This window comes from Vanellus vanellus (genome assembly GCF_965231255.1).
Source record: "Vanellus vanellus genome assembly, chromosome: 1".
In the NCBI taxonomy this organism is placed as follows: Eukaryota; Metazoa; Chordata; class Aves; order Charadriiformes; family Charadriidae; genus Vanellus; species Vanellus vanellus.
Window position 1 is genome coordinate 66,473,279 of NC_138905.1, and position 11,746 is coordinate 66,485,024.

At 38.7% G+C, this 11,746-nt stretch overlaps 1 protein-coding gene across 2 annotated transcripts in view; it reads left to right on the plus strand.

The window, feature by feature from the left end:
* Window positions 1-11,250, plus strand: part of SYT10 (synaptotagmin 10) — a gene marked incomplete at both ends in the record, with an annotated part of 37,033 nt that extends 25,783 nt beyond the window's left edge. For both annotated transcript variants that reach the window (XM_082498218.1, XM_082498219.1), the window contains 4 exons: window positions 7,798-7,918; window positions 8,278-8,449; window positions 9,933-10,062; window positions 11,179-11,250. In XM_082498218.1, coding sequence (XP_082354344.1) covers window positions 7,798-7,918; window positions 8,278-8,449; window positions 9,933-10,062; window positions 11,179-11,250 — 495 coding nt within the window. The remainder of the gene's footprint in view (window positions 1-7,797; window positions 7,919-8,277; window positions 8,450-9,932; window positions 10,063-11,178) is intronic.
* Between the last annotated feature and the right edge of the window lie 496 nt (window positions 11,251-11,746).

An 11,746-nucleotide genomic window follows, 5' to 3' on the forward strand; every position in this document is an offset into this window, starting at 1 on the left:
AGCCCACCTCCGCTGTTCACCCAGAGCAATTGCAGACATTGTCTTTGCTTAGTTTTCTCCATAGTTTGCTATTTCATAGGTGGACAAAAAATGGCACACTAGGCCTTACTCTGAGTAAGGCAATAGTGGTATAGTGCTGACAAAGATACGTCTTATGGCAGGCAAACTTTGAGGCCACATTATATGGATTGTCCTATTTCTTAGTGTTCAAAGAGCAGCACTATCAGGAAATATTTTATCACCAGCAATGTAGTGGACTATGGCCTACAGTTAGCCATCCTCCTCAGAAGAGACTTAGACTATTAGTGTTTCTGGAAATCCATGTAAAAACTTTAACACAATGTTAAACAGGTATGAAAGTGTAAAAGCTTGTCAGTATCAAAACATTTATCATCTCCATAAAGGGAACAGCCCCTTCAAAGCCAATGCACTTGTCGTCTCTACTCAGGGCCAATGATATAAAGGATTCACGTGATCACCTGCTTCTGAGTAGATGGAAGAATACTCTGGGTCAGTCTTCACAGCAAACATGTTAAGGTTTTTCATTTAGGTTCGGGACAGCTTTAGGTCTGGGTGATAACTAGTAAAGACGATGGAGAAAAGGTGGGTTTCTGTCCTGTTACTGAAAGCAGGGAAGGTTTCTCTTATTAATGAATGTTTCTTTTCATTTGAAACGACGATGATTTGAATATTCTGCTTTGCTAGAGGGAAACTGCTAGTTTCAGTCTACCTTAAAAGTAAGAAATATTAGATGTATGAAGAATATGGTTTCCTCAAGGGAAATTAATATCTCTGCATCCAGGCAGTACTGTGATAGCTGTGTTAAGGTGCACGGCCTGACTGACCTGCTGTGCCCTAAGTTCTCTCTGAGTGTCTCACTGCAAATAGTCTCTTTGCAGTCAATGCATTGCTGCTTCAGAAGAGTATCTTTATACGGGAAGACGCATACATTTCGGTTCATTCACATGCCGGTGGATGCCACAGTTAGTTCACAGAAGTATCTCTGTTCTCAGCTGTTCTGAAGCAGGTATGGGCTTCCTTGCTGCCTGGCAAGATGAAACTACCCCCCGGTGCATAAAACAGATGGTTATGTACAGAGGGAGTGACAAAAGAAGGACTCAGGAGGCTTCCCAGGGTGCTACCGAGAGCATCCAGCCTGCTGGACCCAGCGTGCTGTCTCAGGGAGTCCTCTCTAGGCCATTAGGACTGCAATCAGCAGCTGCGCTTACCCAGAGCAATCAGGATGTCAGGCGAAAACAAGCACTGGGCCTCCCCAAGCAGAAGACGCGGTCATTATAGAGCAACAGGCCCCACTGCTTCCATACTGTCTTCCACAGAGGCAAGAACAAACACAAACCTCATTGATTCGTTTCACAGGACAACTCAATCAATAAGTCGTATTGGGAGGAAGAAAAAGACCTTGATTTGATATGCGAGGAATAACAGGAGAGGAAAATAAGTTTTAGCTGTGGGGACAAGGTTTCCAAAATAAAATCCCCCTGAGAGGTGGTAGAATTAGCTCTCCAGTTCGAGCTTCCTGTAACTTTTGAGAACTTCTGTGATAGTATAAATACCATGAAAGTCTACATGCATAGATGAGAAAACAGACAGACTGGTAGTTTTCTGTACTGCTTTTTCCTATCATTCTTTTAACTCTTGATCTATACCTCAAAACCAGAGATGTCTTAATCCATTCTTGGCTAACTGTCTGGGGGAACAGCTTTCCCTCTTCTTTTCTTTCCATCTAACCTCCAATATTTATAGTTCTGTTTTATTTTACCCCTGATTCTTGAAGCTTGAGGTCAGTAGTTTTTACTGGAAAGCAGGAATATATATAATATATTTCTAAACATAACAAGAAAAAAGAGAGAGAAATCTGTCCCATGAGGGAATTATTTTCCTGCAGTATTCAAGTCTGGTTCTGCCAATGCGCTTTTCTCTAAATTTACACACTATACAGAAAAGCAATTTTCAGTGTGACTAAAGGAAACAGCTAAAAGTCTAGGAATTTAAAAGCCTGAATACCTTCTTTGATATCTAGAAAATTATTATTAGTTAGTACAGATGCTTACTCAAAATGCAGCAGGAAAATGAAGAGAAAAAAATTAGCAAACCACTTTTTTAGGAATCAAGTGCAAAATAAATTCATGCCATCCTCAATGTTTTTGCTATGCTACTCTCACATGCAATCTTTAAGACATAATTTAAATTACAATTAATAGGAAGGTAGTTCTGGATATTGAAATCGAGATTAAGAATTAAAATGGTTATTTACTGTGGATTATGATAATCTGAATGATAATGAAAGTAACAACAATGAAGTTTTTGAGGTAATTTAATTTATAATGAAGTATTAATTATGCAAATACTTGTTATTTTAACCATGGAAATTAATGACACACAAGTAACAATAAAAGTGTATATTTATTTTAGTTCCAGTAACATTTACATAGCTCATTGCAAGCATCCATAGCAAGTTGCCCTTTTAAGACTTTGTTTGAATTGCAAAACTAGGGGAAAAGAAGAAGAAACAAACATCAGTAAAAAAATGGCCTAGAGTTCATTTGTGATCAAAAAATGACACAAAAATGACACCTTATTTCACTTATCAGCTCTCTATAAGCTTTTCACTCCTGCTAGCACAGGAAACCGGGTAAGATCTTGTAGTGTAGGAGAGAGACTACAGAAGTTCTTACACCCTCAGTGTAGTCAGTAAATATTTTTTCCCGTTCAGTTCAGGATTATGGGTGGCATAATATGGGTGATACATGAGAAGAAACTACCTTGAACATGGAAGGATCTCTATCTAACTTCTTCACTGAATTTGTGGAGGTTCCTAGCTAAAAGTTCTCTTCTATTGACTGTAATGGAAACAGCTGGGACAATTAATTGGAATAAGAGACAGCAAAGCTTTTTCCAACAACAACAGTTCTGAAAATTCAATCAGGCTAATTGATGGTCCCCTACAAGGGCTACATACTTCTCCTCACATACCTCCCCTGCTTGTCCATATTTTGAGCAGGGAGCACAGCCTCTGTAGAAATGCTGCTGCTTCTACAGGCATAACTGTGAAAATGAGAGCACTGGTGTCCATTGGGTCTGGTAAGAAAAATAATAGAAAAAGACCTTTTTTCATCTGACTTTGCCAACCCCTGGACTGATTTCCCAAGAGCCCATCAAGCAGGGAATGCAGACAGATCCTTGGTAACCTAAAGGAAAAAGTGATTAGCAAGTCCATTCAGGTGTGGTTGCTTGTGTGGGATGAGGATTACGCTATTTGAAGACTCTGTATTCTGTAGCTAAGAAAAAACCAAGTTCATCTGAATAGCTGACATATGCATTTGTGATCGATGTTTTGATTGTTTTATTTTGTTCTAGCATTGCTGTACCCGAAAATGGATTGGATAGCGAGGTAAACTGGGAGCCATAAAAATAACTGAAGCTGGTATAGCACTTATCACTGTTCCTGTTCCTTAGTTGTGTATGATGGCTTGTGTATACAAAAGGGAAATAAATGAAGGCGAGTTATGCAGTACCAACAAATGCTTCCTTTTGCATTAGTGCAGCTGTGCTCGATGCTGTTTTTCCTGTACCCGTTATTGGAAGCTGGTGGGGGGGAATCATTACAAGCATCTGTAAAGCTAGCTGTTAATTGAAATCTAAGTTTAATTTAAGAAGAAAAAGAAAAACTCAAAATAGACCTAGGAAAGAGATAAAATTTCATGGGAGTTACCTAAGTAATGTGTAATTTGTATGATATATGTAAGACAATCTGAAGCATAGTTAAAAATCTGCATGAAAGGCAGCCACTGGGTCCAGGCTTGTGTCTTCTGAGTTGTGTTTTGTTTGAGGTGGACCGTGAGTGTAACGCAGATGTGATTGTTGAGGGCAGTCTGTGCCTTGGCTTCCTCAGACTTGCTTGTACTGAAGGGTTCCTATCGGATGACTTGTGTGAACTTAATTACCTAGTGTATTATAAAGTGAGAAAAAGATGAATTTTCTAGAGCACTGGGATTCTGAAGTAATTCAAATCCTATTTTTAAATCTCAATTAAAATCAATACTACTTAAGGATCCAGGTCATTTAAAAATGTTACTCATGATAATCAATGTGGTAGACAAAGACTGCCATGAGAAGTTTAAATGCTGAGCCTTACTTTGTTCATTATCTAGGTCTGAACCTCTGCTTTCAGCTTCAATTTCATGAACATTTAGTGCTTAAGTTAACAAAAAGAGTGGGGGGGTCAAATGGTGATATCCCAGACATTTTACCCAGTACTCAGTCTCTGGTGCTATCATATATATATATATACATGCATAACTTTAACCTTCATCTTTCAAAAGAACATTTAAAAGTTCGTGAGTCTTTGGCTTCACCTTGTGTGATTGGTTTCCAAAGAATATTTATTTTAACCATGCATTTTAGTATCTTAATCCCCAGTTGCTCTATGACTTGTAGACGTCCTAACGAAATATAGTCCGTTCACTCAGGTATGAAGAAAGACCACCAGTAACAGCAGATACTCAGAGTGGAAACTAAATAAAAGTACTAGGACTTTCTATTCCTTACTAACCAAAAAGACACTGTCTACAAAACTATCAGCAAACATTAGCTGTCACAACTAGTACCAAATTAAAAAAATAAAATCATCAGAGTTGTTTAAAGAATTCTGAAAGAACTTGTATTTTAACTCAATCCAAGGACGATGGGAACTCCTAGTCCGTGGTGGCAATCTGTAAGAGTCAGTTCTCTCCACTAGGAGGGGAGTTAAATGGTGTCCATAGACTAGTGCAGGGTAACGACTAATTTTATTTCTACCCCGTTGATCTTACAATGAGCGACTCTTAAATGTCTTTGATACAGACAAGAGTGTTTTCTGAAATAATATCTGTTCTAGTCTACTACAGAATTTGTCTATTTAAATAGTGCATAGAACAACATGATTGTTGTTCCACAACAAGAAAACCAGACATTTCAGGGCAGCACAAGCCACGTTTTTTCCCGGTACAGGTCACAGGTGTCAGAAAATGCCTGCATAAACAGTGGAGTGGTAGAGAGCCTTTTCCCACTCCCAAAACTACTTCAAACTGAAGAGTCAATACACCAGTTACAGAGCTCTGGTAACTTCGGTACATCTGCCCTTTGGACAGTCTGCTGGGCAGAGTGAAAAGATTCCCCTCATTTGTTGTCCAAGTATTTCTTTTTGCATTAAGGCGTCTTGCTTATTCATTGCACTGTCAAAACCCCTGGGTTTGATTGCAAGGGGTTTTCCAAGATCTTTTTCAAGCGTGTATGCAGTGTCCAGAAAGGAAAGGAACAGGACTGAGCATAAGCCTCAAATGGTTGCCATTTTGCTAAGCACCAATGCTTTTCTCTGCTTTTCAAAAAAATACCGTAGTGTTACCACCATATGGAGTTTTGCAAGTATTTTAAGCAATACTTCTTTTAAAGTATTTTAGTCATGGTAAATAGTCCTGTCTATATTCTTGTTTATCATTTGAGCTCACCCAAACCTTTGAGTGTCTATCCAATTTCTCTTCGAAAAGAAACAATAGAATACTCAAGCTCATACTCCCATCTTTCAAAAATGATTTTTTCTCTATTCGCCGAAACAAGTCATCTGTCTGAAGAAGGAAGAATTAGTCCTTTTTATAAGCTGCCCACTGTCTTTTATGATCCAACTCATCTTCATCACCTCTCTCAACATAGACCTTAAAGTTTGAAGCACTGCTGCAGGGGAACTATATTTCCAGTTCAAACAAAACAGTGAGACCTCTTTGACATATGGACATGAGGAACAACTATCAGACTCTGCATATAGAAAGTAATGCTAGTAACAGAAGCTGTGCTTAAAACAGATTTCGGGTATGACAACAACTGTAAAATATAACAGAGAGCACTTGCCACTGTAACAAATGAGTGAAAAGAATGACACTTCATTTGTTCAAGTTTAATTTAAATTTTCTGAAATAGAAAAGTGAGTTTGTTAATGTATTTTGGGGTACAAAATTCTGCACACTGTGTGGCAAAGTAAGGGATTGGGCTAAGGAGATGTCAAATAGCTGTATTGATCCTGTGTGGACAGAATGAGCTAAATCATTTTGAAATCCTGAGCAATCTGAAATTCTGACAAAGATGAAATTTACCCACAGTGCATGTTCACATGCTTATCAATCTATTAATTCTCAGCACAGAATCCCAGCAAAATGATTGACTATGTGATTTGACCAACATACACAAAAGTCAATATTTTAACAGTGCAACAGGGAATTTAAAGCTGCATTCTAAAACTGCATTCTTCAATCTAAAGTCTGCAATGCAGAGGAAAACAACAACAACAACAACACCACCAACAACAAAAAGCCAACAAAAAAAAAAACAAACAAAACAAAACACAAAACCCCTGAAGCATGTGACTAAGTCCATTGTTACTCCAGAAAGATCCGAAGTACCTATTTCAATTTAGGCAGAGCATTACCCTGAAGGAAGTCAATAAAACTCTTCATATAAGCAGCTGAAAAATGTGAACAAGAAGCCCCAATCTGTCTCATAACTATAGGCAATGTATTTGTCATCTACACAGCAATCATTATTTTAGTATGTATCATTTAAAAATATATCATGCTTGCCTTCTGATGCTAGAACAGCTGTTCCATAAATCCAGCAGTTCTCAAACAAATTTGTCCTCTCAGGGCAGCTGTTGGTTTGATAGATAAAATATTGAAGCTAAGATATTAAAAATAAGCTTTTTAGTAGGAGTCAAAAACAGTCCTTTGAGATTGCACGAGTGTGCTTGAGAGTGGCTGCCTTGCTGAAGTGACGTCCTTACATGCTCCTTACAAGCTCATATTTAAGAATGCGGAGTTGTTCTTAATATGCAGTTTTCTTTGTGCTTTTTTGGGGGTGTCTTTAAAATCTTTAAAAAAGAAGCAGGAACAATTTAGAATGTAACTAAGAACTCAACAGCTGAACTTTTATAGTATTAGGTTAGATATGTGACTGTGAGAAAAGAAAAAATAAAAACTGATGGAACCTTTCTTCCTTTGTTTACATTTCTCAAGTGTTATAGCATCTGAACTGTATAGCAACATCATATTGCATGAATTCACAGCACATTGTCTCAACATAGAAACTATCTCTTTGTGAGGATTATTAAGATCCATATGGACCTTACCCATCTTTCCGAGTATATTATCCTCAAAAAAATTACTGTTGAGCCAGGAAAGTTGTAGGTGCTACTCCTTTACTTTGCTTTTCTTCTAGAACAGAACAACCCCTCAAAGCACAGTAAAAGCAATAAAGCTAGCAACTTTTACAACCACGTTCATCTTTTCAAAGCACTTAGGATAAACTTTTCATACACATACACGTGTGTAGAAATAAACCTCCTACATAAATTCCAGTGGCTAAAAGGCATGTAAATGTGTGTGATCAAAATATTCCACCAGATTTCTTTCTGTTGGGAGTTTGAGTCTTCAAGAGCAGAACCTGACATTCTACATTCAGCACCTTTTCATTCGTGTGAATTCAACACAAACATATCAGGAATCCAGAAAATTTTGGCTCTGCTATTGTTTTAATTTCTCAGTTCAGTAATTCTAGATCCTGTCACTAAAATATTACTCTTTCTGTACTTTATAGAAATAATTCCTGAATTTTTTTGTGACCTCTTTAAAAGCATCTGAGGCTGCAAAAGAAGTCTCTCATGTTAAAAAAAGAAATTCTAAATTTTTGCATGATCCGAACTGAATCGTTGGCAGTATGGTCTGATTTCTAATCATTGCTTTTCTTTTTCAGGAAAGCATAGATTTGGGTGAGATCATGTTTTCCCTTTGTTATTTGCCTACTGCTGGGAGAATGACATTGACAGTCATCAAATGTAGGAATCTCAAAGCAATGGACATAACTGGCGCATCAGGTGAATCTACTTCTTTTTTAAATAAAAAGGCAGAGTCTATTCAGGAAAGGGACAAATAAGAGCTCCTTCATTTTTGTGTGTTTAACACGGTTGTGAAATGGAAGTATCAGGAGAATGGGTATAGGCCCTGTTCAGATGTACTGGCTGTCTTTGGTCTGTCTGTCGGTATGTCTGCTCAGAATGCCTATACCTTTCCTCTGCATAGAGAGCTCATTGAAAGCAGTGTTTGCCAGGATCACTAAAACCTTTGTCATTTTTTGTCTTATCAATATGAGATTCCTAGAAAACGTGTTGCTGTTATGCTACACATTTGAATGACTTCGAGTCCAAATGCACACAACTGATTATCTGTTCCTCAGATCCGTATGTCAAAGTGTCACTGATGTGTGAGGGTCGAAGACTGAAAAAGCGGAAAACAACCACAAAGAAGAACACGCTCAATCCTGTTTATAACGAGGCCATCATCTTTGATATCCCTCCAGAGAATGTGGACCAGGTCAGCCTCTCCATTGCAGTGATGGATTATGATCGGTAAGCGCAGTTTGCTTTCTGGCCATTAATCTTCAGTGAGAAGTTACCTATCATTGCAAGCAACTGCTTTCTACCTCCTTGAACGTTCAAGTAGGTTCAGTGTCACAAAAAGTAAAGCCTTTGGGTCTTTTCCTGAAGAGGTTTAAAGCTTCCACACCTTTTAGAGCTCAGGCCATTTTATCTGCATCATAAATAACTGTGATGAGGAAGAAACATGGCTCAATATTACGGGCCACTGTCCTTGGCATGCATTTCTGTCCCCATCTGGTGGCTGGACTATGTAAAAGCTCAATCAGGTATGTCTCCCAGTTTAAAAAAGGCCCACTCCCCTCTAATTTCTATTTAAATTGCAGGTACTTGAAATCAAAGACAATTTGGATGACTAAAAAATTAGATGCTAATTACCTCATTGAATTGAGTCATAATTAGTTCTCCGGTTGACTAAAGAAGCTTTGTAACCTTTGTGTTCAGCCCTCGCTGATAACATATCTGAGCCTCAATTATCTATGTCCTCACTGAGAACTGACAGGAAGAGACTCCTGCTTAGAGTGGCTCAAGGACTACAGGTTAAACCAGACGAAGACTGACAGAATCGTGCCCGAGCCGAGTCTGCTTCATTCAAGTGCTATTAGTAGTAAGCTCTTGAGATTGCAGGGCAAACAAACAGTGAAAGTCCATTTCGGTAACACGAACCTTCAGATAGTTTTTCCTTACCATCAGATCTCTGATTGTCCTGCAGCTTCTGTCAGGAAGACTTTTTCAGTCAGATGTGAAAGTGGGACTGCGGTGCTGTTAGAGGGAGAAGAGCACAGCAACTTGCACAGTTTCAGTCCTCTTCAGCCGCTCCTTTCAAAGCGTTTGCTAAGAGGAAGTTAGGAAATATTATTCTAAGGTACATATAGGCAAGAGACAGAAAATTACTTTCTGGAGTGCCTCAACAAGTCTATGGCACTGCCAGGAGTATCAAGTATTAAAGTTATAGCCTATTACGGCTATGCCGCTTGCCGGTCACTTTTCTGACTGAAGTTCCAATGACCACAACAGGTAAAGCTGGGAAATATAGTGTCGAAGGATTTGCAGCAGGAAGTGTATTCCCTGCCATTTTGCTTCACCTTCATCTCCCACAAAATTTAAGCATGCTTTGCTTCTAGATCATTTGGTGTGTTATGGTCTTTTTCAGTCCTTGTGTCTTTTGGGCTGTAACCTTTTAATGACAAGGGTTACATTTTCATTGCTATTTTTATAGCTGCTAGAAGCACTCTGGTAGTGGCTGGAGGTTTTAGATGCTACCATTACAAAATTTAATATTACTATACTTAATATTACTATACTACCACTAAAACTAATAACTGTAATAAATAATGTGAAAACTTTGGACATGTGTTCTGTGCTGCACTAAACCAGTAAACAGAATTATACATCAGATGTTATTAAAACTGTTTTTATTAAAAAAAAAAAAAATCTGCCTCTCTGCATTTCTCAGAGTAGGGCACAATGAGGTCATTGGGGTATGTCGGACAGGAATTGATGCTGAAGGGCTTGGAAGAGATCATTGGAATGAAATGTTGGCTTACCCACGTAAACCAATAACTCACTGGCATCCACTAGTAGAGGTAAGCAGTAGCGACATTTTCTTCCTCTCAGTATATTGAATGTTTTTGTCTATCTCACACTTATGTGCTTCTGAGAATGATGAAAACCAGTATGGCATCTATGGAGCAGCTATAAGATCCTCAGCACAACGTAAATCTAGTTGCATGGGTTTATCAGTTACTTAAATGTGCCATTTCAAAAGTTTCCATGATGAGCCGACGGCTTTCTAAGAGTGAATTAAGATATTTAAAATTTCCAGAGGTTATGATAAGGAGCTTACATCCACTTAGAGGAGATCATTTGCAAGTATTTCAAAAGCAATCATTTCCTATTCAAAAATCTTTAGCATGAACAGCTATGTTACTAAAACATTAATCTGAAACTGGCCTGCTAATTAGGCTAAATTGAGGCAACATACCAGCAGCTACCTCCAGAGTAACTCAAACAGACACTTATTGGAAGCTTATTCAAACGCATGGGTGATTATACCTACAAGTCCCTGAGCTTGGACCCTGTCTTCAATCTGCTGTGGACACATCTTACTGGCTTTCTGTATGCAAAATGCTCACAGCTTTGGACTCGGAAAGATTCATATTGAAGCCCCAAGAAGCAGCAGGCCCTGTTTTGGAACACAGAGGACACACTGTTTAGCCCTTCCCAAAAGCAATCTGTGCAGAAAAATGAGTTGCTGTCTCTGAGGCATTAGAGGCCATTTGGTTTCCCCACTGTGTAGCCCATGGCTGCACAGCATGTCCAGTGATAGGTAGAAGCAGCCCAACAGCAAAGTTTCAGTAAAACACCTAAACGAGAGTGTGAGGTCAAGGAAGCTGAGTCAATGCAGCAAAGAAGCCTCTCTTTAGAGGTTCCTGGCTCTGTCTGGATTATGCCAGTTTGGAGACAGAGGTACCACCCCGACTGGTTGGCGAAATAAACCCGCTCCTGTGAAATGTGTCAGAGAGGCATTTTGAGGAGGTCACTTTAAAAATTTTCTTTCTGTTATTAGTTCTGCTGGAGACTTTGCTTCAGAAAGGGTCAAGATGTGATTTGGGTTCTTTCTTGAGGGAGTCGCTTATCCTCTGAAATGACTGTGATGCACAGCCAGATATGATGACATTTGTAAAACGCTTTTCTTGCAGTTGCCTGGCCGAGCAACCAGTTTTGATAGCCAGGGATCCTGTTCATCACCAAAACCGCCGCTTACACCCTAGGGAAAAAGAGTGGATTCGTCGTGTTCAGTGTCCGAAGCTCCCTTCTAGCTCACATCTACATAAACAGAAGGTTTGCTTCCACAGATGAACTGTATCCATATTTTTTTATTAAAATACATTTTTCCTATTCTACATCTTATATTACAGTTTATACTAATTTCTTAATGTATGAATGAAGTTGACTTGAACCAAATATAACCCTTCCTCATACAAAGTCATTCACCTGTTTTCTCGCTGGCATATATCCAGTGTCATATCCAAGCAGTGTTTTGATATGACCTATATCTTCGCATAGACAAAGAAATTGGAAAAAAACCCAAACCCTTAAGCAATTCAAAACCACTGCAGCTTGTAACGCTTAATTGTTTTGAGGGAAAGCAAATAGTCATCTATAGCTCATGTAGTAAATTTCTTCTAAATTGCACTAAATCCTGTATGACTTCTTAAGATAACACTTCAAACTGAATGTTGCATGAAAGAACAACTGTTGCCATGT